The 26,271-nt window shown below is 40.3% G+C and overlaps 1 protein-coding gene across 1 annotated transcript in view; it reads right to left on the bottom strand.

Moving 5' to 3' along the window:
• The window catches only part of RSU1 (Ras suppressor protein 1), a 224,852-nt gene that overhangs the window by 146,274 nt on the left and 52,307 nt on the right, over window positions 1-26,271 (bottom strand). Inside the window, exons 5-7 of the mRNA XM_032163998.2 lie at window positions 20,180-20,298; window positions 18,231-18,313; window positions 17,850-17,964 (exon numbers count right to left, since the gene is read on the bottom strand). Coding sequence (XP_032019889.1) covers window positions 17,850-17,964; window positions 18,231-18,313; window positions 20,180-20,298 — 317 coding nt within the window. The remainder of the gene's footprint in view (window positions 1-17,849; window positions 17,965-18,230; window positions 18,314-20,179; window positions 20,299-26,271) is intronic.

The raw sequence follows: 26,271 nt of genomic DNA on the forward strand, positions 1-26,271 counted from the left end.
CATGCGTGGATATGGGGGCATCTCAAAACTCTCCAAATTAGATGTAAAATTTCATATGTGAAAATATATACTGGGGTTATCTCCATAGGTTTCACTTGTTTCTCAAAGATTTTTGAAAAGATTAAAAATAATGGCTTAAGGAAACTTGACTTATTGTTGCAATAATGAAAAAGAATGATGACATGAATCAGCAGGTGAACAATGAAACAGTATCACAGGATATCAAGTTTTACACCAAGGCTTAGAAGCAAAAAGTAAGAAACATGAGAAATGGTTGGTGTTATGGGCTGAATTCCATCCCGACCCTCAATATCTTGGAATGTGACTGTATTTGGAAATGGTGACTTTACAGAGATGATTTAGTTAAAATGAGGTTATATGAGTGGATCCTAATCCAATACGACTGGTGTCCTTATAAGAAGGGCAAAGCTGAACACAAACAGGTACTGAGGGAAGGCACAGTGAAGACACAGGGAGAAAAGGGACACCCACAAGCCAAGGAGAGAGGTCTAGAAAAGATCCTTCCCTTAAACCCTCAGAAGAAACCAATTCTGTTATTTTGACATTAGATTTCTAATCTCCACGAACGCAAGAAAATTTATTTCTGTTGCTTACGTCACCCGGTCTTTGGCACTTTGTTATGGCAGACCCAGCAAACTAATACAGTTGGTCTCGGCTATAACAGTGCATTAACAGATAAGTTAAAAAGCAATAAAGACCAAGAAATTCTTCTAGGGGTTAAAAACTTGATAATACCAAGAATAAAGATGAAAATGGTCTTAAAGAACATGTGTACATAACATGAAGTCTGATATGCATCCTAATACTGCTATGTCTGCTATGGAATCCAGCCAGTGAATGCAGGGTTGAGGGGATGACCTGAGCAAAAATAACCTCTGGAGGTTGTGTAAATAGGTAAGAAAAGAGCAGAAAAATAATTATACCTTTCCACATTGGCAGTTATCAAAAATTAATCCAGACTTTTACTTCTGGCATTCTGAAGTAACTGGACAAAATGTATAATAGAAATGCTTCTGGATATTGGGCAATATATTAGTCCATTCTCACACTGCTAATAAAGACATAACCATGACTGGATAATTTATAAATGAAAGAGGTTTAATTAACTCACAGTTCAGCATGGCTGGGGAGGCCTCAGGAAACTTACCATCATGGCAGAGGGGAAGCAAATATGTCCTTCTTCACATAGCAGCAGCAAGGAGAGGTGCCAAGCAAAAGGGGAAAAAGCCCTTTATAAAACCATCAGAGTTTGTAAGAACTCACTATCAAAAGAACAGCAGCATAGACTAACAGCCCCTGTGATTCATCTGTCTCCCACTGGGTCCCTCCCACATATGGAGATTATGGAAACTACAATTCAAGATGAGATTTGGGCGGGGACACAGCCAAACCATATCAGGCAACAAGCAGCACAGGACTATGATGCGTGAGGGAAGGGAAATGAGTAAGGAAAACTCTACATTCACTCTGGTTTTCTCTGAGAAGCGTTTCCAGACAGCTGTGCAAGAGTGGATCAAAAAATACAGTGGCGATGCTGAATTGAAAGGGCAGAAATCAGAGTTTGAGGCTACTCAAGGAGCTGGAATCTGTGGGGCAAGGTAGCAGGAAAGAAGGAGCTATGAAGAAAAAGAGGCCCAGAAAGCTGCATAGGAATTCCCATGAATCTTTGCCAAAATATTAACTGCAATGTTCAGGACAAGACTCCTCAAGGCTCGGAAAGAAAACACAAAAACTACCAGGGAAAGAACAACCACAAGGAAGATATAACTACCAGGGAAAGACCAACTACAAGAAGACATAAGATAAACAATTACTGGAGTTTTCACAAGACCAGAAAACACTCACACTCTGATGAGCCAGAGTAGAGATGTCACTAAGCACCCTGGTCATGAGGTAGTAATCCCAGATGTCTTAAGAATAGGGTTAATCTAGCCCAGGAGTAAAGTCTAGTAAGGACCAACTCCAACAGGCATTAAAAACCAGCCTTGAAACAATCAAGCTAATCAAAAATTAACGACCTGCTAGAATGAAACTCAACAGACCATAAAGGAAGACAAAAAGAATTCATACAACCAAAAATTTATTCTTAATGTCTACAATACAGTAAAAACCCAAAACCAAAAAACAAACAAAAAAACCCACAAAAAAACTAGACATGCAGAGTAAGAGGAAAAAAGTGGTTTACGAACAAAAGAAAAATCCGTCAATGCAAACAGAATCAGAAATTGCATTACCAGATAAAAATGTTAAAACAGCAATTTAAAATATGTGCAAAGATTTAAAGAAAAACATGAACATAATAGGGGAAACAAATAGTATCTAAATTGAGAAATGAAATTATAAGAAGAGCTATATGGAAAACTTGCAAGTGAAAAATGCAACATCTGAAACAATAAATTTTATTAAATATGCTTATCAGGAGATTAGACACTACAGAACAAAAAAAAATCACTGAACTTAAAGACAGGGCAAAAGAAACTATCCAAACTGAAGCCAAAAGTAGGATGAGGTGAAGATGCTTGAAAGAAACAAAACAAGATAAAAAGTTTTGTATAAGTGACCTGTGGAAGATATCAAGTGATCTAACATAAGAGTAATGTGAGTTCTAGTAAAGGAGAGAGAGATGGGAAATCAGTCAATCAATCAATTTTAAAAAAAGGCTGAAAATTACTAACTTACCAACCAATCAATTAAAAAAAAGGCTGAAAATTTACCAAATTTTATGAACACTATTAACCCATATATCAGACAAGCTCCATAAAACTGTCAAAAAGGAATAAAGAACATGTTACATATCAAACTGCTAGAACCCAATGATAAAGAGAAAATTTTAGAAGAGGCCACAGAAAAATAGACACAGAGGACAAAGTAAGAATGACACTAAACAACGCAAACCAGAGACAAGAAAACGCCCTTGAAGCAAGGCAGAAGTAAAAAAAATTAAAAACCTGTCAACCTGAAACTTCATATCCTGAAAAAGATTCCTCCAAAAACTGAAAGCAAAATAAAAATATTTCAGATAAACAAAAGCTAATTAATGACCAAAAACAACTGTACTACAATAAATACAAAAGAAAAAATTCTTCAGGATAATGGTAAATGATACCAGATGGAAGCGCCTATCTACATCAAGGAAAGAAGAGTGTCAGAAATGGTAAATAGAGAAGTGGCAGTCAATTCAAAAAACTTTTTCCTCCTCTCTAAAGTTATTTAAGATAACTAACTTAAGGAAAAAAAAAAACAACATTATTGGGAGTTGTATCAACTAATGTAACCTAACATTTATGGAACACTGATGGGGCACATAAAATTTTTAAGTGTGCTTGTAAAATTCACCAACTGGAGAATATGCAGGCCCATAAAACAAGTCAACAAATTGTGAAGGATTAGAATTATATAGATTATGAATTTTGATCAGGACATAATTTAAATTAGAAATCAGTAACAAAATGTTTCCGATATCTCCAAATACTTGAAAACAAATTCTCAATTTCTAAATAACAGGCCACAGGTCTTACAAAAGAAAACATTTGAAACTGAATAATGAAATTACAGAATGTGTGAGATGCTGCTAAAACAATGGAGAAAAATTTCTAACTTGAAATGCTTATATTAAAAAAGAAGAGGCTGGGCACAGTGGCTCACGCCTGTAATCCCAGCACTTTGGGAGGCTGAAGTGGGCAGATCACGAGGTCAGGAGATCGAGACCATCCCAGCTAACACGGTAAAACCTCGTCTCTACTAAAAAAAAAAATACAAAAAATGAACCGGGCGCGGTGGCGGGCACCTGTAGTCCCAGCTACTTGGGAGGCTGAGGCAGGAGAATGGCGTGAACCCGAGAGGCAGAGCTTGCAGTGAGCTGAGATAGTGCCACTGCACTCCAGTCTGGGTGACAGAGCAAGACTCCATCTCAAAAAAAAAAAAAAAGAAGAAGAAAAACTAAAAATCAATCATTTAAGCTTTCACCTAAACAAGCTAGAAAAATCAGAGCCAGCTGCACTCAGAATGAGAAGAAAAGCAAATTATTGAAATACAAAACAAAGAATAAATAACTCAGTGAAACTACAACTGGCTATTTGGACCAATCAATCAAAGGGGGGAAAAATGGAAAACACAAATTAACAAATAAAAATGGGGACAACACAGACTAACTCAGAAGAAATGTACTTTAAAAAAAAATTATTTTAAGTTCTGGGATACCTGTGCAGAACTTGCAGGTTTGTTACATACATATACATGTAACATGGTGGTTTGCTGCACCTATCAACCCATCAACTAGGTTTTCAGCCGAACATGCATTAGGTATTTGTCCTAATGCTCTCCCTCTCCTTGCCCCCCACCCCCCAACGGACCCCGGTGTGTGATGTTCCCCACCCTGTTGTCCGTGTGTTCTCATCATTCAACTCCCACTTATGAGTGAGAACATGTGGTGTTTGGTTTTCTGTTCCTGTGTTAGGCTACTGAGAATGATGGCTTCCAGCTTCAACCATGTCTCTGCAAAGGACATGAACTCATTTTTTATGGCTGCATAGTATTCCATGGTGTATATGGACAACATTTTCTTTATCTAGTCTATCATTGATGGGCATTTGGGTTGGTTCTAAGTCTTTGCTGTTGTAAACAGTGCTGCAATAAACATACATGCACATGTGTCTTCATAGTAGAATGATTTATAATCCTTTGGGTATATACCCAGTAATGGGATTGCTGGCTCAAATGGTATTTCTGGTTCTAGATCCCTGAGGAATCGCCACACTGTCTTCCAGAATGGTTGAACTAATTTATACTCCCACCAACAGTGTAAAAGTGTTCCTATTTCTCTACGTCCTCTCCAGCATCTATTGTTTCCTGACTTTTTAATAATCACCATTCTAACTGGCGTGAGATGGTATTTCATTGTGGTTTTGATTTGCAAGAAATGTACTCTTTCTTTCTCTCTCTCCCTCTCTCTCTCTCTCTCTCTCTCTCTCTCGATGGAGTTTCGATTTTGTTGCCCAGGCTGGAGTGCAATGGTGTGACCTCAGCTCACTCCACTTCCTGGGTTCAAACAATTCTCTTGCCTCAACCTCCTGAGTAGCTGGGGTCACAAGCATGCGCCACCACACTCGGCTAATTTTGTACTTTTAGTAGAGATGGGGTTTCTCCATGTTGGTCAGGCTAGTCTCAGACTCCCGACCTGAGGTGATGATCCGCCCACCTCGGCCTCTCAAAGTGCTGGGATTACAGGCGTGAGCCACCGTGCTCAGCCAAAATGTACATTTTTAAGACATGAGAATTACTAAAAGATACTAGAGGAAACAGAAAATCTGAAGAGCCTTATATCTAAAAACTGAATTCGTAATTCAAAACTTTCCCACAAAGAAAATTCAAGACCCAGATGGCATCAATAATGAATTCTTTCAAACATTCAAAAAAGAAAAATTATCAAATTTTACTCATTTTATGAGACTCGATATTCCTGAAACAAAAACTATACAAAGATACTATAACACCAGAAGAAAACTACAAACTAATATCCCTCATGAACATGGAAAAATTTTAAGTAAAATACTAACAAATGAAATCCACAAATATATAAAAAGTAAGACACAAAAAATAAAAGCCACACAGACATAGAAAAGGCATTTGACAAAGTTCAACATTTCATGATAAATCATTCTGCAAACAAAAAATAGAAGGGCATTTGTAAAACCTGACAAAGGTTACACAAAAAATATCTTACAGATAACATAATATTCTATGGTAAATGACTGGATGCTTTCCCCTTAAGATTTAAGACAAGGATGTCTGCTCTTGCCATCTATATTCCACATTGTACTAGAAGTTGCAGCCAAAGTAATTGCCAAGAAAATAAAATTAAAGACATCCAGATTGGAAAGGAGGAGGTAAAATAGCTCTTAGAAAATTCTAAGGAATCCACTAAAAAACAATGAGAATAACTGAGTTCATAAGGTTGTAAAATAAAAATCAATACAATATCCACTGTATTCCCACATACTAGCAACCAACAACCCAGAAGTAAAATTAAGAAAATAATTTCATTTATAATAGCATCAAAAATAATAAAATGCTTAGGAAAAAAATTAACAAAAGTATAAAACAAACTGAAATCTACAAAACATTACTGAAAGAAACTGAAGGTCTAAATAAATGGAAAAAACATCCCATGTTCATGGATCTAAAGAGTTTATATTGTTGAGATTATGATAATCTCTGAAATAATCTACAAATTCAGTGCAATTTCTACCAAAATACAAGTTGGCTTCTTTGTATAAATTAACAAGCTGATTCTAAAACTCATATGGAAACTCACAGGCCTCAAAATAGCTAAAACAATCTTGAAAAAGAATAACAAAGTTGAAACTAACATGCCCCAATTTAAAAACTTACTACAAAGAAACAGTACTAAAGATAGTGTGGTACTGGCATAAGGATAGACATATAAATAAATGAAATAGCATTGAGAGTACAAAAATAAAACTATATATCTGCTGTCAATTGGTTGTTGACAAGGGTGCCAAGACCATTTGATAAAAAGAGAACAGTCTTTTCTACACATGGTGCTGAAACAACAGGACAGTCACAGGGAAAAGAATAAAACTGAATCCTTATCTCATATCACATATAAAAATTAACTCAAAATGGATCAAAGATATAAATGTAAGAGCCAAAGTATAAAACCCTTAGGGCTAGGAGAGCTGGAGGGATGGGAGCAAGAAAGAAAAGGGTACAGCGTTTCATTTTGAGGTAATGAACGATGTTCTAAAGTTGTAGTAATGGTTTTACAATTCTGAACATACTAAAAAACACTGAATTGTACACTTAGAATGTATGAATTGTGTGGTATGAGCTGCAAAAATATTCAGGTGAAAATTCCAAGGAGAGAGCAAAGATCATGAAGAAGTGAGAGGAGGTTATTGACAGCAGCTCATGAGTGAGTGAGGGTGATAAGTAGCATGGAAACTACGGGTGCCAGTTGGGCCTTAAATATTCCTACAGAACATTAAAGAGCTCTAATTGACAAAGGCATACAATCCACTCTGTAATTTTGTACGATCACCTTGACTACCGGGTGAAGAATGGATTTTAAAGGGAAGGTAGGAAGCAGGAAACCAGTTGGGAGGTTATTCTAGCAACCCAGGTGAGAGATGAGGGTGGCTTAAACCAATGTCTTGGGGAAGCTTACATTCTAGCAGCCATTTTGTAATGTTTAACTATTTGTTTAGCTGTTTCTTTCTTTCAAAGGTTTTCTTCATGAAAGTAAGGGTTATGTATGTTTCATTTAACCAGTGCTCCCCAAACTGAACTGATTACAGAAATATAATGTTTATGGGGTTGGAAGTCAGATTCTGATATGGTAAGATGGATTCAATAGGGGCTGTCCAAGGAGAAGAGCCGATATTTTTAAAACAGCAAATATAAAGGGCAACAGAGATAGTACTGGGCGTGTTAAAATCACTCTACATATGTTGAAAAAATGAGCATAAGCTTATTTACTAATATTAGAATGCTATCACCTAAAACTTCACAGGAGTATAAATGGTACAATTAGATGCTTTTGTGTAATAGGTAGTCAACTTATGGAATACTCAGTTGAAAATGTGAAGAATTCTGGAAAGGTCTAAATAAACATAAATATGAAACACTGATCCATGATGTCACGATAAGGCCTAGATTTCTGGTGTTGACAACATGAGGGACAATTGTCACCCACTTCACTCCTTTCAAACTCCCACTGCACTCTGAAAGAAACTCTCACACTCATACACGCATGCAACACCATTTGGGTCTGACTCAGTATAACCTTGCTTTTTTTTTTCTTTTAACATAGGAACACTATAATATATAGGACATGCCTCAAAGGGAGAGGCTACATAAATGTAAGATGTTATATATGTATTGAGGTGATAACAACTGTATTTACAGACATGCCTCTGGAATTAAAAAAAAAATTAAATTCAGAACGTTAGCACTGCCAGCATTTCTCCCAGGGCAAAAATACATTTAGCATCCTATTAAATCAAAGGAAGTCCACTGCACACAGTGGCAGGCTTTTCCAGCTGGTGTTAACACAGATTGATGCACATGTTCAATCACGCTGAACCTGACGCTGGGCTTCCTGAAATTTATACTACAAAACGGAAACATTTTATGTGTTGCAACTTCCCACCCCCTTTAAGGCAATAACTCACCAGGCAGAAATATAATTCACTTAGCATTTTAAAAATCCACGCTGAAAACATTTTCCGGGGCTAAAGATTTCACTGAAATAGAATATATAAAATGGAACTTGTTCAAAAATATCATGTAGGAGACTTGACGGGAGTCATTTTTGATTATCAGCTAAGGCCAGGGGAATCAAAGGATATGGTATGATTTTTTTGTGAAGTATGGCAAAAGAAATATTAATGCAGAAATAAAATGTAGGAGCATGCAATAAAATCCAAGTCAAAATTCAAAGTTGGGTACAAATATTCCATTCCCAACATTTTCTTTTTCAAATAAAATTAAGGCATATATTTGGAATCACAGCAATCTGTCATCTAATAATAAATTAGGCCTTTTTATTGGCTCAGTTTTAACACATTGATGGGTATACCATTGTGAGGAATGCTTATTTCTGAATTAGAAAGATCTGAACTAAAAACTGGATTCTGTCTATAATAAGCCATGTCAATAATGTGGCCTTAGGCAAGTCACAATCTCCCTTGGTCCCATCATCTTTAAAAAGAGGCCGGAGAGCTCTCCTTGCCTACATTATACAACTGAGATTAAGTGCATGAAACTCTTCTGCAATTTACGATATTCTGCATAAAAACTAAGATACGTCTGTAATTATATCTAGCTTAAAACTAATCTGAAAAATGTTAGTGATCAATTGACAAATTCAATCTTATTCATGTGTAAGTGGCACACTTTACAATTCCATAAAGAACATCCTTGTCACTTACTGCTCTACCTATTAAGCTAGATCTTCTTTTCATAGTAATAGGATTTAGGCAAGAAAACCAATTCTGATAACAACATAAAGCTGCCTTGGGTTAGGGCAGGTAATTACCCAGAATCAAAAATCTAGTCTAAAAAAATTAACTTTTTTATTATGTATTTGGAGTCTGCTTATTCTAGACATAGTTAATAACCACACTACATCTTTTCTTAAGGAAATAGTTAAAAGATTTAGCCAGGTGGGTGGCTCATTCCTGTAATCCTAACATTTTGGGAAGACAAGGTGGAAGGATCGCCTGAGCTCAGGAGTTCGAGACCAGCCTGGGCAACATAGGGAGACTCAATCTCTGAAAAAGTTAAAAAATTAGCCAGGCATGGTGATGCATGCCTGTGGTCCCAGCTACTTGGAAGGCTGAGGTGCAAGGATCACTTGGGCCCAGAAGGTCAAGGCTGTAGTGAGCCATGATCACGCCACTGCAAGCCAGTCTGGGTGACACACAGCAAGACTCTGTCTCAAAAAAAAAAGAATGAAAGAAAGAAGGAAGAAAGAAAGAAAGATTTCATATGAGAGCTAAACTACTTTGTCCAACTCCAGAAGAGACTTCTTTTTCTACAATGCTTTCAATTTATAATAAAGATTTCGAAAGATGGATTTATATAGCATATTTTAAACATGAAATAAATTACTAGTATGTAAACAAGTGACAAAAGCATTATAGTGTAGGCACACAACTGATACAACAAATGAAGCAATTGGTTCACCACAGTGGTTGTTATCATGAATTCTGGGAGAAGGAAAAAAAATCCCCAATGAAATAAGCGCTGTCACAAAAAGTAACGTTAAGACGGTGAGAAATTAAACAATTAGAAAATAATGTTGTCACTTTCAGAGAGGTAGTTTAAGATCTTAACATGGATAAAGAAGTGAGTCTGATCAGTTAGTGCAAGTACTACAAAGTACCCAACACTTACTAGGAACAAGTTAACAATCATATAAAGGATGTCAAAAAGAAAGAACTGAATGAATGGGCGAATGAGTGAATGAAACAACTAATGGTCCAACCAAAAAGCCAATCACAGAGCTCTCTACATAGAACAACCAGAACCTGCTCCCAGCCTCAATATAAAACTCCCAAGAAAGGCACAGACTTGGAAAATTGCTTGTAATTATAAAATTCTTAGGATGGGTGGACTGCAGGCCTACTCTTCTTGCTGTGTCTTTTGTCTACCCTGAGTACTGGCCATGCAGAATCGCTTCATCTGAGCTCCTCCCTCTTGCCCCTTCTTTTCCCTCGCTTTTGTCTTCTGACCCTTCCTATGTGCCTCAATTTTCACACAGGAGGATAATTCCCAGCCTTTCTTTTATCCACAGGATACATTGACCAATCCCACTGTGTGAGGTGAGACTTTGGCTTTGGATCTACTCTGTTGTTTCTTTCTCACTAAGCACTCAGTAACTAACTGCCTCTTCCCTGTCAAAAGGGTGGGGCTGGGGTGACCTCTCTGCTTAGACTGTTTTAGAAGAGCCCAGGTTTCAGAAAGCTGGCCTCTAAACAGTCAAAGTTTAATAGCATAAAAATCCACTGTGCCCGTATGTGTATGTGTTCATTTACCTAACATTCACTGAGCAGCTGTACACATTCCTGAATCAAGGCTAAATTCTTTAAGCAGATTATCCTTTTAATCCTCACAAAGAAACCACGAGGTGGGAGCTGTTATTACCCTCATTTTACATGAGGTATAGAAGGGAGGTAAAATAACGTATCTGTTGTAGTCCGTTTTCACGCTACTGATAAAGACATACCCGAGACTGGGCAATTTACAAAAGAAAGAGGTTTAATTGGACTTACAGTTCCACGAGGCTGGGGAGGCCTCACAATCATGGTGGAAGGCAAGGAGAAGCAAGTCACAACTTACAGGAATGGCAGGAGCCACAAGAGAGAGCTTGTGTAGGAGACTTCCATTTTTAAAACCACGAGATCTTGTGAGACCCATTCACTATCACAAGAACAGCACAGGACAGACCCGCCCCCATGATTCAATCATCTCCCACCAGGTCCCTCCCACAACACATGGGAATTATGGGAGCTACAAGATGAGATTTGGGTGAGGACACAGAGCCAAATTATATCAATATCTGAAGGTCACAGAACAAGGCAGTGGGAGAATGAGGTTTGAACCCAAGCCTAGTGATGGAGAGTCCAGCACTTAACCTCTATCCAAAAATGTTTTAAACCTCTGGATAAAATAAATGGGAACCAGTTGACAGAATGACAATACAGAAGAGAAGATAAACAAGACACTTATAATCAAGGACTTAATTGACCAAACAAAAGAATACTGGATTTTCTTCTTGCCTGCCTCAGTAAAGAAAGTTATTTTTCTTTAGCTTCTTAATGTGCACAGGAAAAGGATTAAGAGATATAACAGAAGAGATTTTTGACTGTTCATCCACTCATTGTTAATTCTGTTTATTCTGGAGAATATAATTGAGAGGAAATTCTAAATTCATAACATCCTTTACTCTCTGAAGGGTATTAATATTTGTTTCCACTCTTCACAAGTATGCTAGAAAATACTATGCTTCTCATAGTTATTGTAGCAAAAAATGCTATCGATCGTGGGCACATATTGTAGGGCACTAAGCTGGCTAGCCCCAGGTGTATGCAGCGTTGCAGACATACGTCCCATGGGCTGCTGGGATTGGTGCAAATAAGGTTTTGATGTCTATAGCACTTTGTTTTGTTGCATGCCAAGCAGACCAATGTGATTTTTTTTCCTCTTCACCAAAGGCAAAATTATTTGGGTAACAAATGCGGGAGAAGAGGTCCCATTATTGCCTAGAAGCCAAGAAACCAGAAACGATTCCAATTTAGAACAAGCAGCAGAAACCATGGAATGCTCAGGAAAGAGAATTATGCAAAACACAGAATCCAGATCTTCAGCTCACACAACAGCGGTCTCATCGGCAGGTGAGAAAATGCAGAAGTGGAACAGAAAACTGCTAACAAACCCCAGGTGACGCCACCAGCTCCCAAATCACCTTTTTTTTTTTTTTTTTTTCTGGGTCTGTTGACCTATTCTGAGGATTGGTCAAGGTATATATTGAGTTTCCTTTCTTCACTACCAATGCAGGATTTTTATCCTCTCTACTAATTAATTCTTCCAAGAAATAATATATAAAAGAACAAAAAAGGGGTGAAAGTTCAGTTAGCCACATGGCTGGCTGCTTTTTAGGAGACTGGATGCTGGCTGAAAATACTGGGCAAAAAGAGACTTCTGCATTCAGCCAGGCTCCGGAGGATATTTCAATCACGTGCATTCCACTGTCCTGCCCTGGCCGAGGTAACTGCATATGTCAGGAAGAAGAGAATAATCCCCCATCCCCCATCTGCCTCGTAAGAGAACCTCTTTTTCCTATGAAGCTAAAACACACCACACAGCTCCAGCAATGGGGAGCCATCTGTGGTGTCAACCGAGGTGGCCACAGTCCCTGACTGGCCATGGATGTCTGCCTGGCAGTCAGTCCGACCCATAAACATCCTCGATCCTTCTGGCTTCAGTGTTTAGGAACCACAGGGCTTCAGGCTCAATCTTTCACTCTCTGCAGTCACACATAAGGGATCTCATCCAATTTGTAGCCTTAAATGTATGCTGATAATGCCCCTAACTATGTATGCAGCCTAGATCTCTCTTCTGGACTCCAGATTCTTATACCCCATTGCCTTCTCAATGAGATACCCCGAAGGCATCTCAAATTTAAGATATCTGAAACTCAGCTCAGGATGACCTCCTCTCCTCAATCCCTCTCCTAATCTACTCTTCCTACAATCTTTCCCAGCCTTCCAGTTGCTTAGACCAAAATCTCACAGTTAACCTTAACTCTCTCATCCCTTATCTAAACTGTCACCAATTCCTGTTTTGCCTTTGAAACAGATCCAGTATCCAACCATTACTTGTACCACTACCACTACCATTTGGATGAAGCCAGCACCTACTCCCACCAGGATTGCTGTGATAGTCTCCTATCTCTCGGACTCTCCACTTCCACCCTTGCCCTCTGCACTCCAGCCTATTTTCAGCACAGCAGCCAAAGAACTCCTCTGAAAAACAGTCAGGGGCTGCACACCATGGCTCATGCCTGTAATCCCAGTGCTTCAGGAGGCTGAGGCAGGAGGATCACTCAAGCCCAGGAGTTTGAGACTAGCCTGGGCAATACAGCAAGACCCCATCTCCACAAAAAACTGAGAAAATCAGTGGGGCGTAGTGGTGCATGCCTGTAGTCCCAGCTACTTGGGAGGCTGAGGCAGGAGGATCGCTTGATGCTGGGAGACAGAAGCTGCAGTGAGCTATGATTGCACCACTGCACTCCAGCCTGGGTGATCACATGAGACTCTGTGTCTAAATAAGAAAGTCAGATCATGCTATGCCTTTGCTCAAAACCCTTCAATGTCTTCCCATTTGTATCAGTTTCCTTTTGCTGCTCTAACAAATGACTACAAGCAGTGGCTTAAAATAATAGAAATCTAGTCTCTTACTGTTGTAGTGCACAAGTCCAAAAACTGGATTTTATGGAGCTAAAATTGAGATGCCAATAAGGCTGCATTCCTTCTGGAGGCTTCGGGGTTGCAGGGGGGAAATCCAGCTGCATGCCTTTCCAGTTTCTGGAGGCTGCCTGTATTTCTTGGCTTGTGGCCCCTTCCACAAGTGACTCCAGCCTCTTGCTCCTGTCACCACGTCTTCTACTACCTCTGACCCTCCTTCCTCCCTCTTACGAGGCCCCTTGTGATTATACTGGGCTCACCTGGGCAATCCAGGATAATCTCCCCATCTCAAGACTCTAAAGCCCATAAGCAAAGTCACTTTCCCTATATAAGGTAACAAATTCTCACATTCTGGTGATTAGGACGGAAGCATCTATGGGAGTGCCCATTTCACACGGAGTAAAAGCCCAAGTTCTGACAATGTCCTACTAGTTCCCATGTGAACCAGACCCCATTTCCTGTCTAAGCTCATTGCTTACAACTCTCTCCCCTTTACTCACTCTGTTCCAGCCACATTGGCCTTGCTCTTCCTCAACACAAGCCCACCCAGGACCTTTGCACTTACCATTCTCTCCGTGAGGAGACCTCCCTCCTGCCTTTAAGTCTCTGCATAAAGGGCACCACCCTATGAGTGAGGGTTTGTCTGATTACCCCTTCCCTAGCTGGGCACTCCCTTCCATGCTCCATTTTTTTCCCAGAGCTCTTTATACCACATATCTGTCATTCATATTCTCTCTTTCTTCTGTCCTCTCCCACTAGAACATCATCAATAATGCATGTTCTGTCTCTTGTCCTAATCCCTAGCAAATACCAGGGGCTCAACAAACAGCTGTTGAATAAGTGACTCTTACTTTACCGGAAAAGGCAAGTTCCTTGGACTCAAAGATCTGCCCTCAAATAGGAACTTAACCCGAATGAATAAATGAATGAATGGGTACACGAGACTCAACTTACATCTCATTTTTTATAGGTATATAGACTAATACGAAAGCAAGTGCTTTACTACTTAAGAACCAGACATAACAGTTTAAATAGCTTATTCAAAGATACACAGTAAAGGTAAAGTAATACAATCACATATTAAACCTCCAGCCAAGCCCCTGACTTTATTTTGCTGTGTCCCTGCACGTTCTCAGATCTGACAAATAAGAACTCTCCTGGATACTCTTGCTTGGCTGAAATACCAGTACCAAAAAGGTTACAAGTCAATAAACTCTGGATTTATTATGAAAGGAAATTTCACAGAAATCTCGAAAGCATTTATCTCCTGTATTCAGATATGTAAAAAATATATAGGGAGAGATCATCATCCACACTTTAAAACACCCCCAGAAGCAAACCTGCAGCACGAGCTTCACGTGCATCATCAGTGCCCAGCACTGCCCATCAGCCAGCCCGCAGCAGCATCCAGATGGTCACCTCAGGTGTTGGGGACACAAAGAAACTAAAGACGATCCCATCCTGGGGCATGTTTACTGAGGGGAAAGAGACACGGGGACAATGCAACTGGCTTGGAAAGGGCCAGCGATTTGTCTTGCAGAGGCTATCTCAGCTGCATTTTGCAAAGTGTTATGCTAGCCTTGCTCACATGCCGGCAAAGCCCACGCCAACTCACCATCCAGCAACATCTCTCCGCCTGCCTTTTCGGGAGAGTGTGCTGGGGTTGTGTTTTGTTCAAACTTGGAAACTGCATTTCTAGGAATCCTCTTACCAGCATATGGGTGGCAAAGAGGACCTCACCGTGATCAGGAAGCTGGACCCAGAGGAGGGACTGCCAGGTTCAAATCTCACCTGAGTCACTAGCTGTGTCCCCACAGACTTGTCACCAACCAACCCTCTCTACGCCTCAACGTCCTCACCTCTAAAAAGTCTGCTTATAATTCTTACGATAATTATAAGTGATACTGCAGGAAAAAACTTACACGGCCTTGCAATTCCAGGCCTTAATAGACAATACCTATTATTATAATAGCTGTTACTATATTAGTATTATATTAATCTTGACTTTTTTAAAAAAATCATTCAAAAATAAATAGTACATTTGTCTCCATCTTAAGTTTTGCTTGTGACAGTGACTTCTAAAGGTTTATCACTTACTTACAACTAAGTGTTTGTCTATAATCAGGAAAAACTGCTATCAGGCAAATGTTAAGATTAAGCTTTCCTAAATATGGCTGGCAAAAATAAAGTCATTTAAAGCCTTCCCCATCAATTCTACACCTGAATAAAAATATACATGATTTGTTAATGGAAAGCCTTACAGAAATGTTGAACAAATACGACCTCATGCAGTATTTAAATAAGATAAGCAAAATGAGTAAGAATTTAAAATATATACATAAGCATGCGTAGGTTCAACTAGACATTTTTGTGGCAAATTACTGTCTGATAAAATAATTGTTTAATATCCTACGTTGCCTCACTGCTTGAAAAATGAAATAAGATCAAATGACATCAAAATACACATTTATTTTTCCGTTCCTACTAACCACGCTAACCAAGGATACATGTCAGAGGCATTAAGTGAGCTTTATACCAAGTTAAACAAGAATTCACCTCACACATGGAGATTCTGATTTAGTAGGTTGGGGAGGGAGCAAGTTTTTGAGTTCTGCAGAAGCTCTCCAGCTATTACTAATGCTAACATCTGTGGTTATTAACCACTGTACAAGATCCTTTTTTTTTTTTCCCTTTCAACAGTGTCTTGTTCTATCACCCAGCCAGGAGTGCAGTGGCACGATCACGGCTCACTGCAGCATTGACCTCCCAGGCTCAGGTGATCCTCCCACCTCAGCCTCCCGAGTAGCTGGGACTACAGGCATGCACCACTATGTCCAGCTAATTTTTTGTACTTTTTGTAGAGACGGGGTTTCACCACGTTGCACAGGCTGGTCTCAAACTCCTGGGCTCAAGCTATCTGCCTGCTTCGGCCTCCCAAAGTGCTGAGATTACAAGTGTGAGCCACCGTGCCCGGCCCAAGATCTCTCCTCTAACAAGAAGTTTTTTGCCTTGAAAATGTTTGCAAAAAGCATTTCTTGATTCTGTCACCCTGCTCCCAAAGCAACACTGGACTACTTGCAACTCAGTAAAGAGAAGCGTTGAGCTGCTCCTCAGCCCGTAAAAAACCATTAAATAATCCTCTGGTCTTTTAACACTAACAAGAGACCTAAGGGAAATGGGAAGAGAGGAGGCGGGACTTCCCAGCTGGTCCACGAAATCACGTGACTGCCTTCCGTTTAGACTAATATGGCTGCCTACAGAACTCTAGGTGCTGATAGGCGTGCTGTGTCTCAGCCTTCCTATGCGCAACCATTAGCCACATGAGCCTGCTCATAACCTTCCTAACATCCTGTCATCCAAGGTCCTTGCTTCATTAATTCATTCAGTCAGTGTTTTCTGCGCACCTACTATACCCCAGGGAACAAATGCAAAAATGTCCCTGCCCTCCTGGTGCTTGCATTCTAATTTCTAACAAAAGGCCTCTTCAAACCGCCAGACTTGTTTAAAGAACTGCTTCCTCAATATGTTTCTTAAAAATGATGGTATTTTGGAGTAGAAAAGTAAATAATCGCAGTTTGAGAAAACGATGTGGTTCAAAGGATTGAAGAAATCAGAGGCTATGGGGGGTCTGCACAAGAAAAGTAAGGGAACTTGTGAACCTTTTGCAGTGGAACGAAGCAGTAACAATTACTGGCTTGGAGGTTATTTCTGGAGGGGGACATAAACCCACTCTGAAAATAGGAACGACCTGGCAGAGGAATAGGATTAGGATTCAGCGGCCAGGAGTAGGATCCATTCCCAGCAAGAACATATTTAACAATTCCTACTAAAGATGGGATCAGAAGAGAGGCAAATTCACGACCCGCAGAGGTATTAACATGTTCAAGTAGCCGTCTAACAACTACTTTAATTATTTGGTAGAAGTTTTTCCAGGTCAATAAAAATTTAAGCGGTTAAAAAGTAAGAGTGATACTTAAAGTTATTAATAACCAAACAAGACCCAGAAAGCTTACCCAGCTAGTCAATGAGGAGCCACGGATAAGGCTCTTACTACTAATCCCGTGCTTTTTCCACTACATCACGTAGGGAGCTGAGCGGGGTCATCTTTCATCAGCAGTTTCTAAGACACGGGACACTACAGCTGCAGAACACAGGATCGGGGAAGGTCAAACCTACAACAGCTAACTCTGGTCAATGACAAATGGTTCTCAAATGATCAGAACTGGGTGCCTAGGTGGAGAGTAGCTGCCAAGAGGAGACAGGTTGTTCAGAATTGCTACATTAGGATAATTGTTATTCATGAAACCCAGAACTAAGTTCATTCATCAGCAACCTTACCTAGTTCTGGGGGCAGAACGGTGAGGCGGTTCCCCTGAATGTGGAGCTCTTTAAGCTGGGTAAGCTCCCCGATTTCCTTAGGCAGCGATATCAGGTCGTTATCCCTAAGGCTGAGCTAAACAGAAGAAAAGAAGGAGTTGTCAACATATTTACACATTAAAAGGTGCTCCACAGAAACTCTCATCCTCTCTGTCCTCTCTTCTACTAAAGCTCAGTCCTTTCCATTATTTACAAGTGCCGGCGGATAATCAAGAAACACTGTCAGGAGTAGTGGTTCATTCACACAAAACAAACCTTACTCCTGCTCAAATTGACTTGATTCTACCCCTACAAGGCTGCAGCAGTGAATTGATTCTCTAAGAATTTAGATAAATTACTTACTATCTGCAACTTTGTGAGCTTCCCAATATCTGGCGGCAGGATTTCAAAATCGTTGTCACTTAGATAGAGTGCACGCAGGGTGGCTGCAAATTAAACAGCAATATATAAACAGGGTGGCATGGAACCCAACCATTTGAGGTCTGATCAATACGAGGGAGTCAGCTTTGATTAATAACCCTGGCTTGGTGAAAAGCCTTTGACATACCTAGGGCTCCCAATAATAACAAGCAGGTCAAACTTAGATTTACTGGCTTATTGTGTAGCTGGTGTGTCCAGGAAAACATCTATATCCAAGAGGAATGACGCAATTAACAACTGTGGGTGCCAGCATTTTGGCGCACAGAGTTTCAGCACATTTTCAGAAAAGATTGCTATTTTTCTCATAGATTACTTTTGATTCACATGTATTTCTCCATTTGCATCCAAAGTAAAACAAAGAATACTACTGTGCCACTTTTATGGATACCTAGGGAAAAGGGTTCTTTCAAGAGAATACAAGTCTGTTAAAATAGACCTTTTCCTATGTAAATAGCACTGTGTTACAAATTAATGAAAGGCTTTCTGGTGATGGAGGTTATAACCACAGCTCCTCAGTTCCATAATCTGACTAATTATTATTACTTGTTTCTACAGCCTTAAGGACAAAACTAAATGAAGACAAAGAGGCTAAAATAATGACAAGAAGTTAACAGAGTAAATCCTAACTTAAGAATATCAGTAGTCAGAAATTTGTTCATAATTATTACACAATGATAATACGATTCCAATCTAATGAAGGCTAAAATTCTAAAGCATCTGTTTATCCTCAACCAAAAACGCTGAGTATAATTAGATACATATTTTGTTTACCAGTATTTATTTTTTAGAGACAGAGTTTTGCTCTGTCACCTAGGCTGGAGTGCAGTGGGTCACCGCAGCCTCAAACTCCTGGCCTCAAGCACTCTTTCTACCTCAGCCTCCCAAGTAGCTAAGATCACAGGCTCATGCTACTATGCCTGGCTACTTTTTAAATTTTTATTTCTAGAGACAGGGTCTCTCTTTGTTGCCCAGGCTGGTCTTAAACTCCTAGCCTCAAGTGATCTTTGTAGCTCAGACTCCCGAGAACTGCATGTTAATATAACATGATAAAAACAGTTGCTCCACTGCCCAAGAAAATATTTTATAGTTGGTTTCATGTGCTTGAGAAGGTCACAGAGAGGTAATGCACATAAGGTAAAAAATAAAATTTTAGAGACCAGCTCTGAAAATTCAGATTTTCTGAATGCCATACAAGTTACTGTTTGAAGAAATAGAACACTCACTTAAGGGAAGCAAACCTTGTCCAAAATAGTGCATGAGTTCCCAGAAGAAATCATTTTTTAATTTTCAAAAGCATCTCCAGCAAGAAATTTGTTTGCATATGAAAGAATAAAGTGTGTTCACCTGTGGCCAATAATTTCTTAATGCCTGTGTACTGGATAAATAGGTCAATAAGAGTACTTTTTAAAAGGCTGAAAATAAGAATCCTGGCTGGAAAATTTAAAAATTCTGTTAGTGGTTTATTAATAAATATTTTTTATAAATAATTGATTGGAATATCCTGAGCAAATATCCTACAAAGAATTAATAGCAACATAGGAAGATACTTTTTTTTTTTTTTTTGGCATGCTATTTAAAAAGAAAGTCAAGTCTCTTAGCTAAATGTGAGGCTTGATCTCATTTAGGTATATAATCTCTCGCAGAATGTTAGTATGACATTACTAAGTCCACTTCAGCCCAATGGTGTCACATAACGATATATCAAATGCACATACTGCTGAGCTATGAAGGAATATTCAAAAGGAGTCTCTAAAGAAAAAATCATCTCTGTCCAATAATTTCTCTTGGAGTTTGGGTCCTGGCAAATAAACTTCCCTCTCAGAACACAAAGTACAAGGTTGAGGAGATTTATAGAATTGAAAGTTTCTTACTCAGGTAGAAGAAGTTTCCAGGAAGAGAATTTTCACTCAAGTTGTTGTAAGTCAAGTCCAGAACCTCAAGAGCTGGCAGGGAGCCGAAGCCTCGTGGCAAGGTGTTCAGCCTGTTCATGCTGTTGCAGGGGGACAAAAATCTATGTCATGACACCAAAGACACGTTCATACAGACTATCGAGGGCACCTCTGTTTCAGAGGCTGAAAGTGTAAGACAGTGCCATGATCCTAGAGTCACTGTATACTTTATTTTTATTTATTTTTTTTTTTTGAGACAGGGTCTTGCTCTGTTGCCTAGGTTGTAGTGCAGCGGCACGATCTCAGCTCACTGCAGCCTCAACCTCCCTAGGCTCAAGAGATCCTTCCACTTCAGACTCCCAAGTAACTGGGACCACAGGTGCACACCACCACGCCCTGCTAACATTTGTATTTTTTGCAGAGATGGGGTTTTGCCATGTTGCTCAGGCTGGTCTCAAACTCCTGAGCTCAAGCCTCAGCTAGGCCTCTCACCTAGGCCTCCCAGAATGCTGGGATTACAGGTGTGAGCCCCCATGCCCATCCTATTTTTTTTTTTAATTAAAAAAGCATTTAATATTTACAATGACAAAGATTGTACATACTTACGGTGTACAACATGATACTTCTGATATATGTATAATCCATCGTGGAATGGCTTAAATCACACTATTTAACATATGCACTGCTTCACATGCTTGTCATTTTTTTTGTCTTTTGTGGTGAGACTGCTTAAAATTCACTCTTAGCAACTTTCAAGTATACCACATATTGTTATTAACTGCAGTCACCATGATGTACAATCCACCTCTTGAACTTATTTCTCCTAACTAAAATTTCATGTCCTTTGGCTAACATCTCTGCAATTCCCCTCTCCCTCCAGCCTGTGGTAACCATTTTATTCCCTGTTTCGATGAAGTTTACTTTTTTACATTCCACACGTAAGTGAGAAGGTGTGGTATGTTGTCCTATTTAGACTAATAATTTCAGTCAGACAGCTTATATGTTCTTGAAACACTTGAAAATTTCTTAGTTGTTATTTTCCTCCAACGGTGAAACTTAATCACTGCTTTACACAAAAACTCAAACCATTACAAAATATCTTTCCTTGTAAAGAACACCTTCCTTATGAACGTAGCGATAATATCTCAAAATATACACATGAAGCTTTGTAGTTTTCAGACTTGATTTCATTCCATTTATTCCTTTTTGGAGGGAAAATCATGTTTTTGTTTAACAACTGCTAATACTGAAAATTATCTTCAATTAGAATGATGATGGCCAGGGGCTGGAGGGAGGGGGAATGGAGAGGTGTTGTTTAATGGGCATAGGATTCAGGTTTGCAAGATGAGAAAATGCTGGGGATTGCCTGAACAACACTGTGAATATACTTAACACCACTGAACTGTCTACTACAAAGATGGTACATTTTGTGTGCATTTTACCACAACCTAAAAAATTTTTAAATCATACAATTGACCCTTGAGCAACATGGGTTTGAACTGCCTGGGTCCAAAGACACATGGATATTTTTTTCTTCTGCCTCTGCCCCCCCGAGACAGCAAAACCAACCCTCCTCTTCCTCCTCAGCCCACCCAACATGAAGAGGATGAAGACCTTTAAGATGATCCACTTCCACTTAAAGCACAGTAAATGCACTTTCTTTTCCTTATGACTTTCTTAATAACATTCTTTTCTCTAGCTTACTTTATTGTAAGAATGCACAATAGAATACATATAACACACAAAATATGTGTTCATCAACTATTTCTAGTTTTGATAAGGCTTCTGCTCAACTGTAGGCTATTAGGAATTAAGATTTTTCGGAGTCAAAAGCAATGTGTGGATTTTTGACTGCATGCGTCACTGTGTTGCTCCATCAACCCATGTGTTAATCAAGGGTCAATTATGTGTGAGTGTGTGTGGGGTGTGTGTTGTGTGTGTTTGTATGTGGTACTGTGTGTGGTGTTATGTGTATGTGTATCTGGGTGTTTCGTGTGGTGTGTGAGGGGCATGGTGTGTGAAGGGCGTGTTGGGGGGGCTGTGTGTGTGGGGTGTGTGTGCTGTGTGGGGGGTATGGGTGTGGTGTGGTGCGTGTATAGGGTGTGTTTGGGGGTGTGGTGGTGTGTGTGTACACAGTGTGTGTGTGGTGTGGTGTGTGTGCAGGTGTGTTTGTACACCGTATGTGTGTGTGGTATGGTGTGGGTGTGTGTGGGTGTGCATGTGTCTGTGTGTGCGCGTGTCTCCAATGAAGTCTAAGGGAATTTTTTTCTACACTATCTTTTATCCTTTCTTCAAGCCCCTTATTTTTCTTATTGCAGTTCCCTTTGCGCATACTTAAAAGCCAATTTTTTAAAAAAACTTTAATAAAAGTTGACAGATATTGAAAGGTGGAAGGGACTGTGACAATAAAAATCATTCTAGCCATCGATCCTTCTCAGAACACATCCAGCTCCGCCCAGCCCTACCAAGTGGGCCTCACCAGAAACAGCTGACAGCAGAGGGGGCAACCAAAAGGGAAACGCGGGTTCCCCTGTCAGGCAGAAAACGTCCCAGACAGACTACACCCAGCAAAACTACCTCCACGACTATCTACTGCCACGACAGCAAGAACAAACATTCTCCATCAAGTCACAATTTTTGAAGCACATTATGGCAAGTACTTTGCTTGTTCACTAAAACTACCTTGTGATACAGGCAAGATGGAGCTTGTCATTCACGCTGAGATGAAAAAACAGCGTAAGAGAGGGTAAGGAGAAAAGACTTCAGAAGTGACTGATGAAGGTGACATGTGTCTGGAAGCACCCCATACCACACAGAGGCCAAAGCTGCTCCAGACCCTTGGGCTCCGGTGCAAGGATTCTGAGAAAAACTGCAAGCCAAAGAGAGGACGGCAGAGAAGCACATACTAGGTGCTTCTGTCTTTAAATGCTGCTTTAAGTTATGTTTTTGAAAACTGCTGATTCCTTAACATTTTTCTCTGCAAATAAATACACTTTTGCAATATTAGGTAGAGGAAATCCATGGTTAGACAGGCTTACAGGGAAGAGGCATCTCACCTGAGACAGCTCCCACTCAATCTCCAGCCCAGAGCAAGCCTGGGGCGCCTCCACCTCCACCTCCTGGTGGCAAGAATCTACTTAATCGCAGGTTCCTTTTTCCTTTGAGTGAAAACCAATACCCACAACATGTAAGGAACACAGCAGAGTCCCATGTGTAGCTGACAGCAGTAAGTAACAGTAGTAGGCACACCACCCTGGCGGGCAGAAAGGAAGCCGTTAAACAAATGCTAAAACTTCAGAAGAACTGCTAGCAACAGCCCCAGCTACAAAGTGGGCAAGGAACTGCAGAGACTTCTGGCCACCTCTCCGGACGCCAGCCCAGGTGCATGGTGACCTGGTGGCATCTCTCTCTGCAAAATGAAGGATGGAACATGCTGGCTGTCCCCGCTCCCCCCAGCAGGTGCTAACATCCACCTCCATCCATCCACATTTCGACACGTAGGAATTCCGTGCTCAGGACCCTGCTCTGACACTGCTAGCAATCAAGGTTTCCATGAGAGGCTACAGTGGGCGTAGGAAAAGTATGGAGCTTTAAGGTAGGAGACAGCTAGGTGAGGAGACCGGCTCCAGCACTTGCTAGCTGCGTGACCTTCACCAAGTTACTCAGCTTCTCTGAGACCCAGTTTCCTCAACTATAAAATGAGGCTGACAACACCTTCAGGGCAGGATCACTGACAGGATAAGAGAGAAAATATGTGAAGCACCCAACACTCAATCCATGGCTCACACGTGGCTTCTCAGGGAATGAGAGCTGCTGCTAGAATTATTTTTCAAAAGCTTTTAGAGAAAATTTTGATTCAGCCCTAAGCGAGCAAGCTCACCTCATGACAAGCCACTCTGGATAGTCCCAACTATCAAGTGTGGTTTTCTATTTGGGCCACACTTGCTTAATCTCAGGTGACTTCAGGTGTTTAAACATAAAGCTTCGCAGGGCTCGGCTATGCTAAGTGGTATCAATTATTTTGTTTCCATGGGAAGATTTTTCAAATGCATGTTGGAAGTGGGCAAATGCCTGCATATGATGGAGAAATTGATAAAACTAGGGGGTTTCAGGCTCTTTCAGAATCTTTTTTTCCTTTTCTTCTAAAGCCCCAGAAAGGTCTGTACTAATGCCCCCTTTTCAGAGCAGTTTCTTCTCTGCAGGTTGTCCTGAGCACCTCCAGCTTCAATGAAGCCTTCTTATCTAAAGGCACTAATTCTTCTCACCTCCACAGTGACCTACTCACACTTATCAAAAATAAAAATTAAAAAAAATCCAGGCTGAGCCCAGTGGCTCACGTCTGTAATCCCAGCACTTTGGAAGGCCAACACAGGCAGACTGCTTGAGCTCAGGAGCTCGAGACCAGCCTGAGCAACATGGCAAAAACCCGTCTATACAAAAAAAAAAAAAAAAAACCTACAAAAAGTAGCCAGGCGTGGTGATGCGTACCTGTGGTCCCAGCTACTCAGGAGGGTGATGTGGGAGGATCACTTGAGCCCAGGAAGCATAGGTTGCAGTGAGCGGAGATCATGCCACTGCACTCCGGCCTGGGTGACAGAGTGAGACCTTGCCTCAAAAAATAAATAAATAAATAATCCAAATCCATAAATACCCAACATGGGACTTAATAAAAACTTCTGTGTGTTTATGAGACAAGCTCTAGCAACAAACAAGGTCAAACGTTATTCCCGAATAGTTGGGCTCGGTGGTCCTGCAGTGAAGTTACCCTAGAAATAATCATCAGCATGGATAATTGTTGAAGCCATATAACCTATGTGGCTTCACATTTTTTGGAAAATAACTCCATGAAATAAACCGCATTTAAAGAATTGAGAACAGAACTAAACTTTCTTTTATTTATTCAGGTAGCCTGAAATTCTCTCATGTCTTACAATCATCAGAATAAACTGTAAATACTGTAAACACTTTGAAAGCAAATTCTGATGGAGGGTGCCTTTTGGGTCATACATACAAGTGGCTTCCCATCTCCACTTTGTGATCTCCTGTGTGTATGTTTTTCACCCTAGCTCCTTAGAGTAAGGAGTCCTCCCTATAACTTGCCTCACTGTGTGAGTATAATTCTTCATGCCATTTGAGGACAGAGTATCCTTTAGTGAAACCCATCTTAGCTCCTTTCTCAAAGAACTGGGAGTTTTGTTCAAACTTTGACAACTCTGTCTATGTAGCTATGTAATTAAATACAAAAAGCTTTACACAATCAATACAGCACCGACAGCCAAAAATGCAAACAACTCCAAAGAGAACAAGAAGGCAACTAAGATGCATTCGTTGAAAAAGAAAGGTTTAGGGCCGGGTGCAGTGGCTCACGCCTGTAATCCCAGCATTTTGGGGGGCCGAGGCAGGTGGATCACCTGAGGTCAGTAGTTCCAGACCAGCCTGACCAACATGGTGAAACGCCGTCTCTACTAAAAATACAAAAGTAGCTGGGTGTGGGTGGGTGCGCTTGTAATCCCAGCTACTCGGGAGGCTGAAGCAGGAGAATTGTTTGAACCCAGGAGGTGGAGGTTGTAGTGAGCTGAGATCGTGCCATTGCACTGGAGCCTGGGCAAAAAGAGCAAAACTCCAACTCAAAAAAAGAAAAAAAAGAAAAGTGTACGACTCTGTCCTCTGCTGCCTCAAACCAAAATATTAGTAAAGTCAAAAAAGAACAAAATCTGAGCTTACTATCTTCTTCCCAAACCTGTCTCCATCTGTTATATTTTTCAGCTGCCCAACACAGAAATGTAGGTATCATTCCATGCCATCAGTTACTGTCTGTCAACGTTACCGCCTGTATATTTTTCATATAAAATCCCCCCCACCCCGCCTCCACTGTCACTGTCCTAGTTCACATGGGACATGAAACTCATGTTCTTACTGGTCTCCTAACCTCTAGTTTACCTCCCTCCACCCTCTTCTCCATACTCTTTCATAGGGAAATCTGACCATATCTCCTACCTGCTACTCTGCTATGCAAATTTCTCAACGGTCAGTATAAAATTGGAGCTCATTTGTTTATTTATTTTTTTATTTTT

The sequence above is a fragment of the Hylobates moloch genome, unplaced genomic scaffold (assembly GCF_009828535.3).
Source record: "Hylobates moloch isolate HMO894 unplaced genomic scaffold, HMol_V3 SCAFFOLD_2, whole genome shotgun sequence".
In the NCBI taxonomy this organism is placed as follows: domain Eukaryota; kingdom Metazoa; phylum Chordata; class Mammalia; order Primates; family Hylobatidae; genus Hylobates; species Hylobates moloch.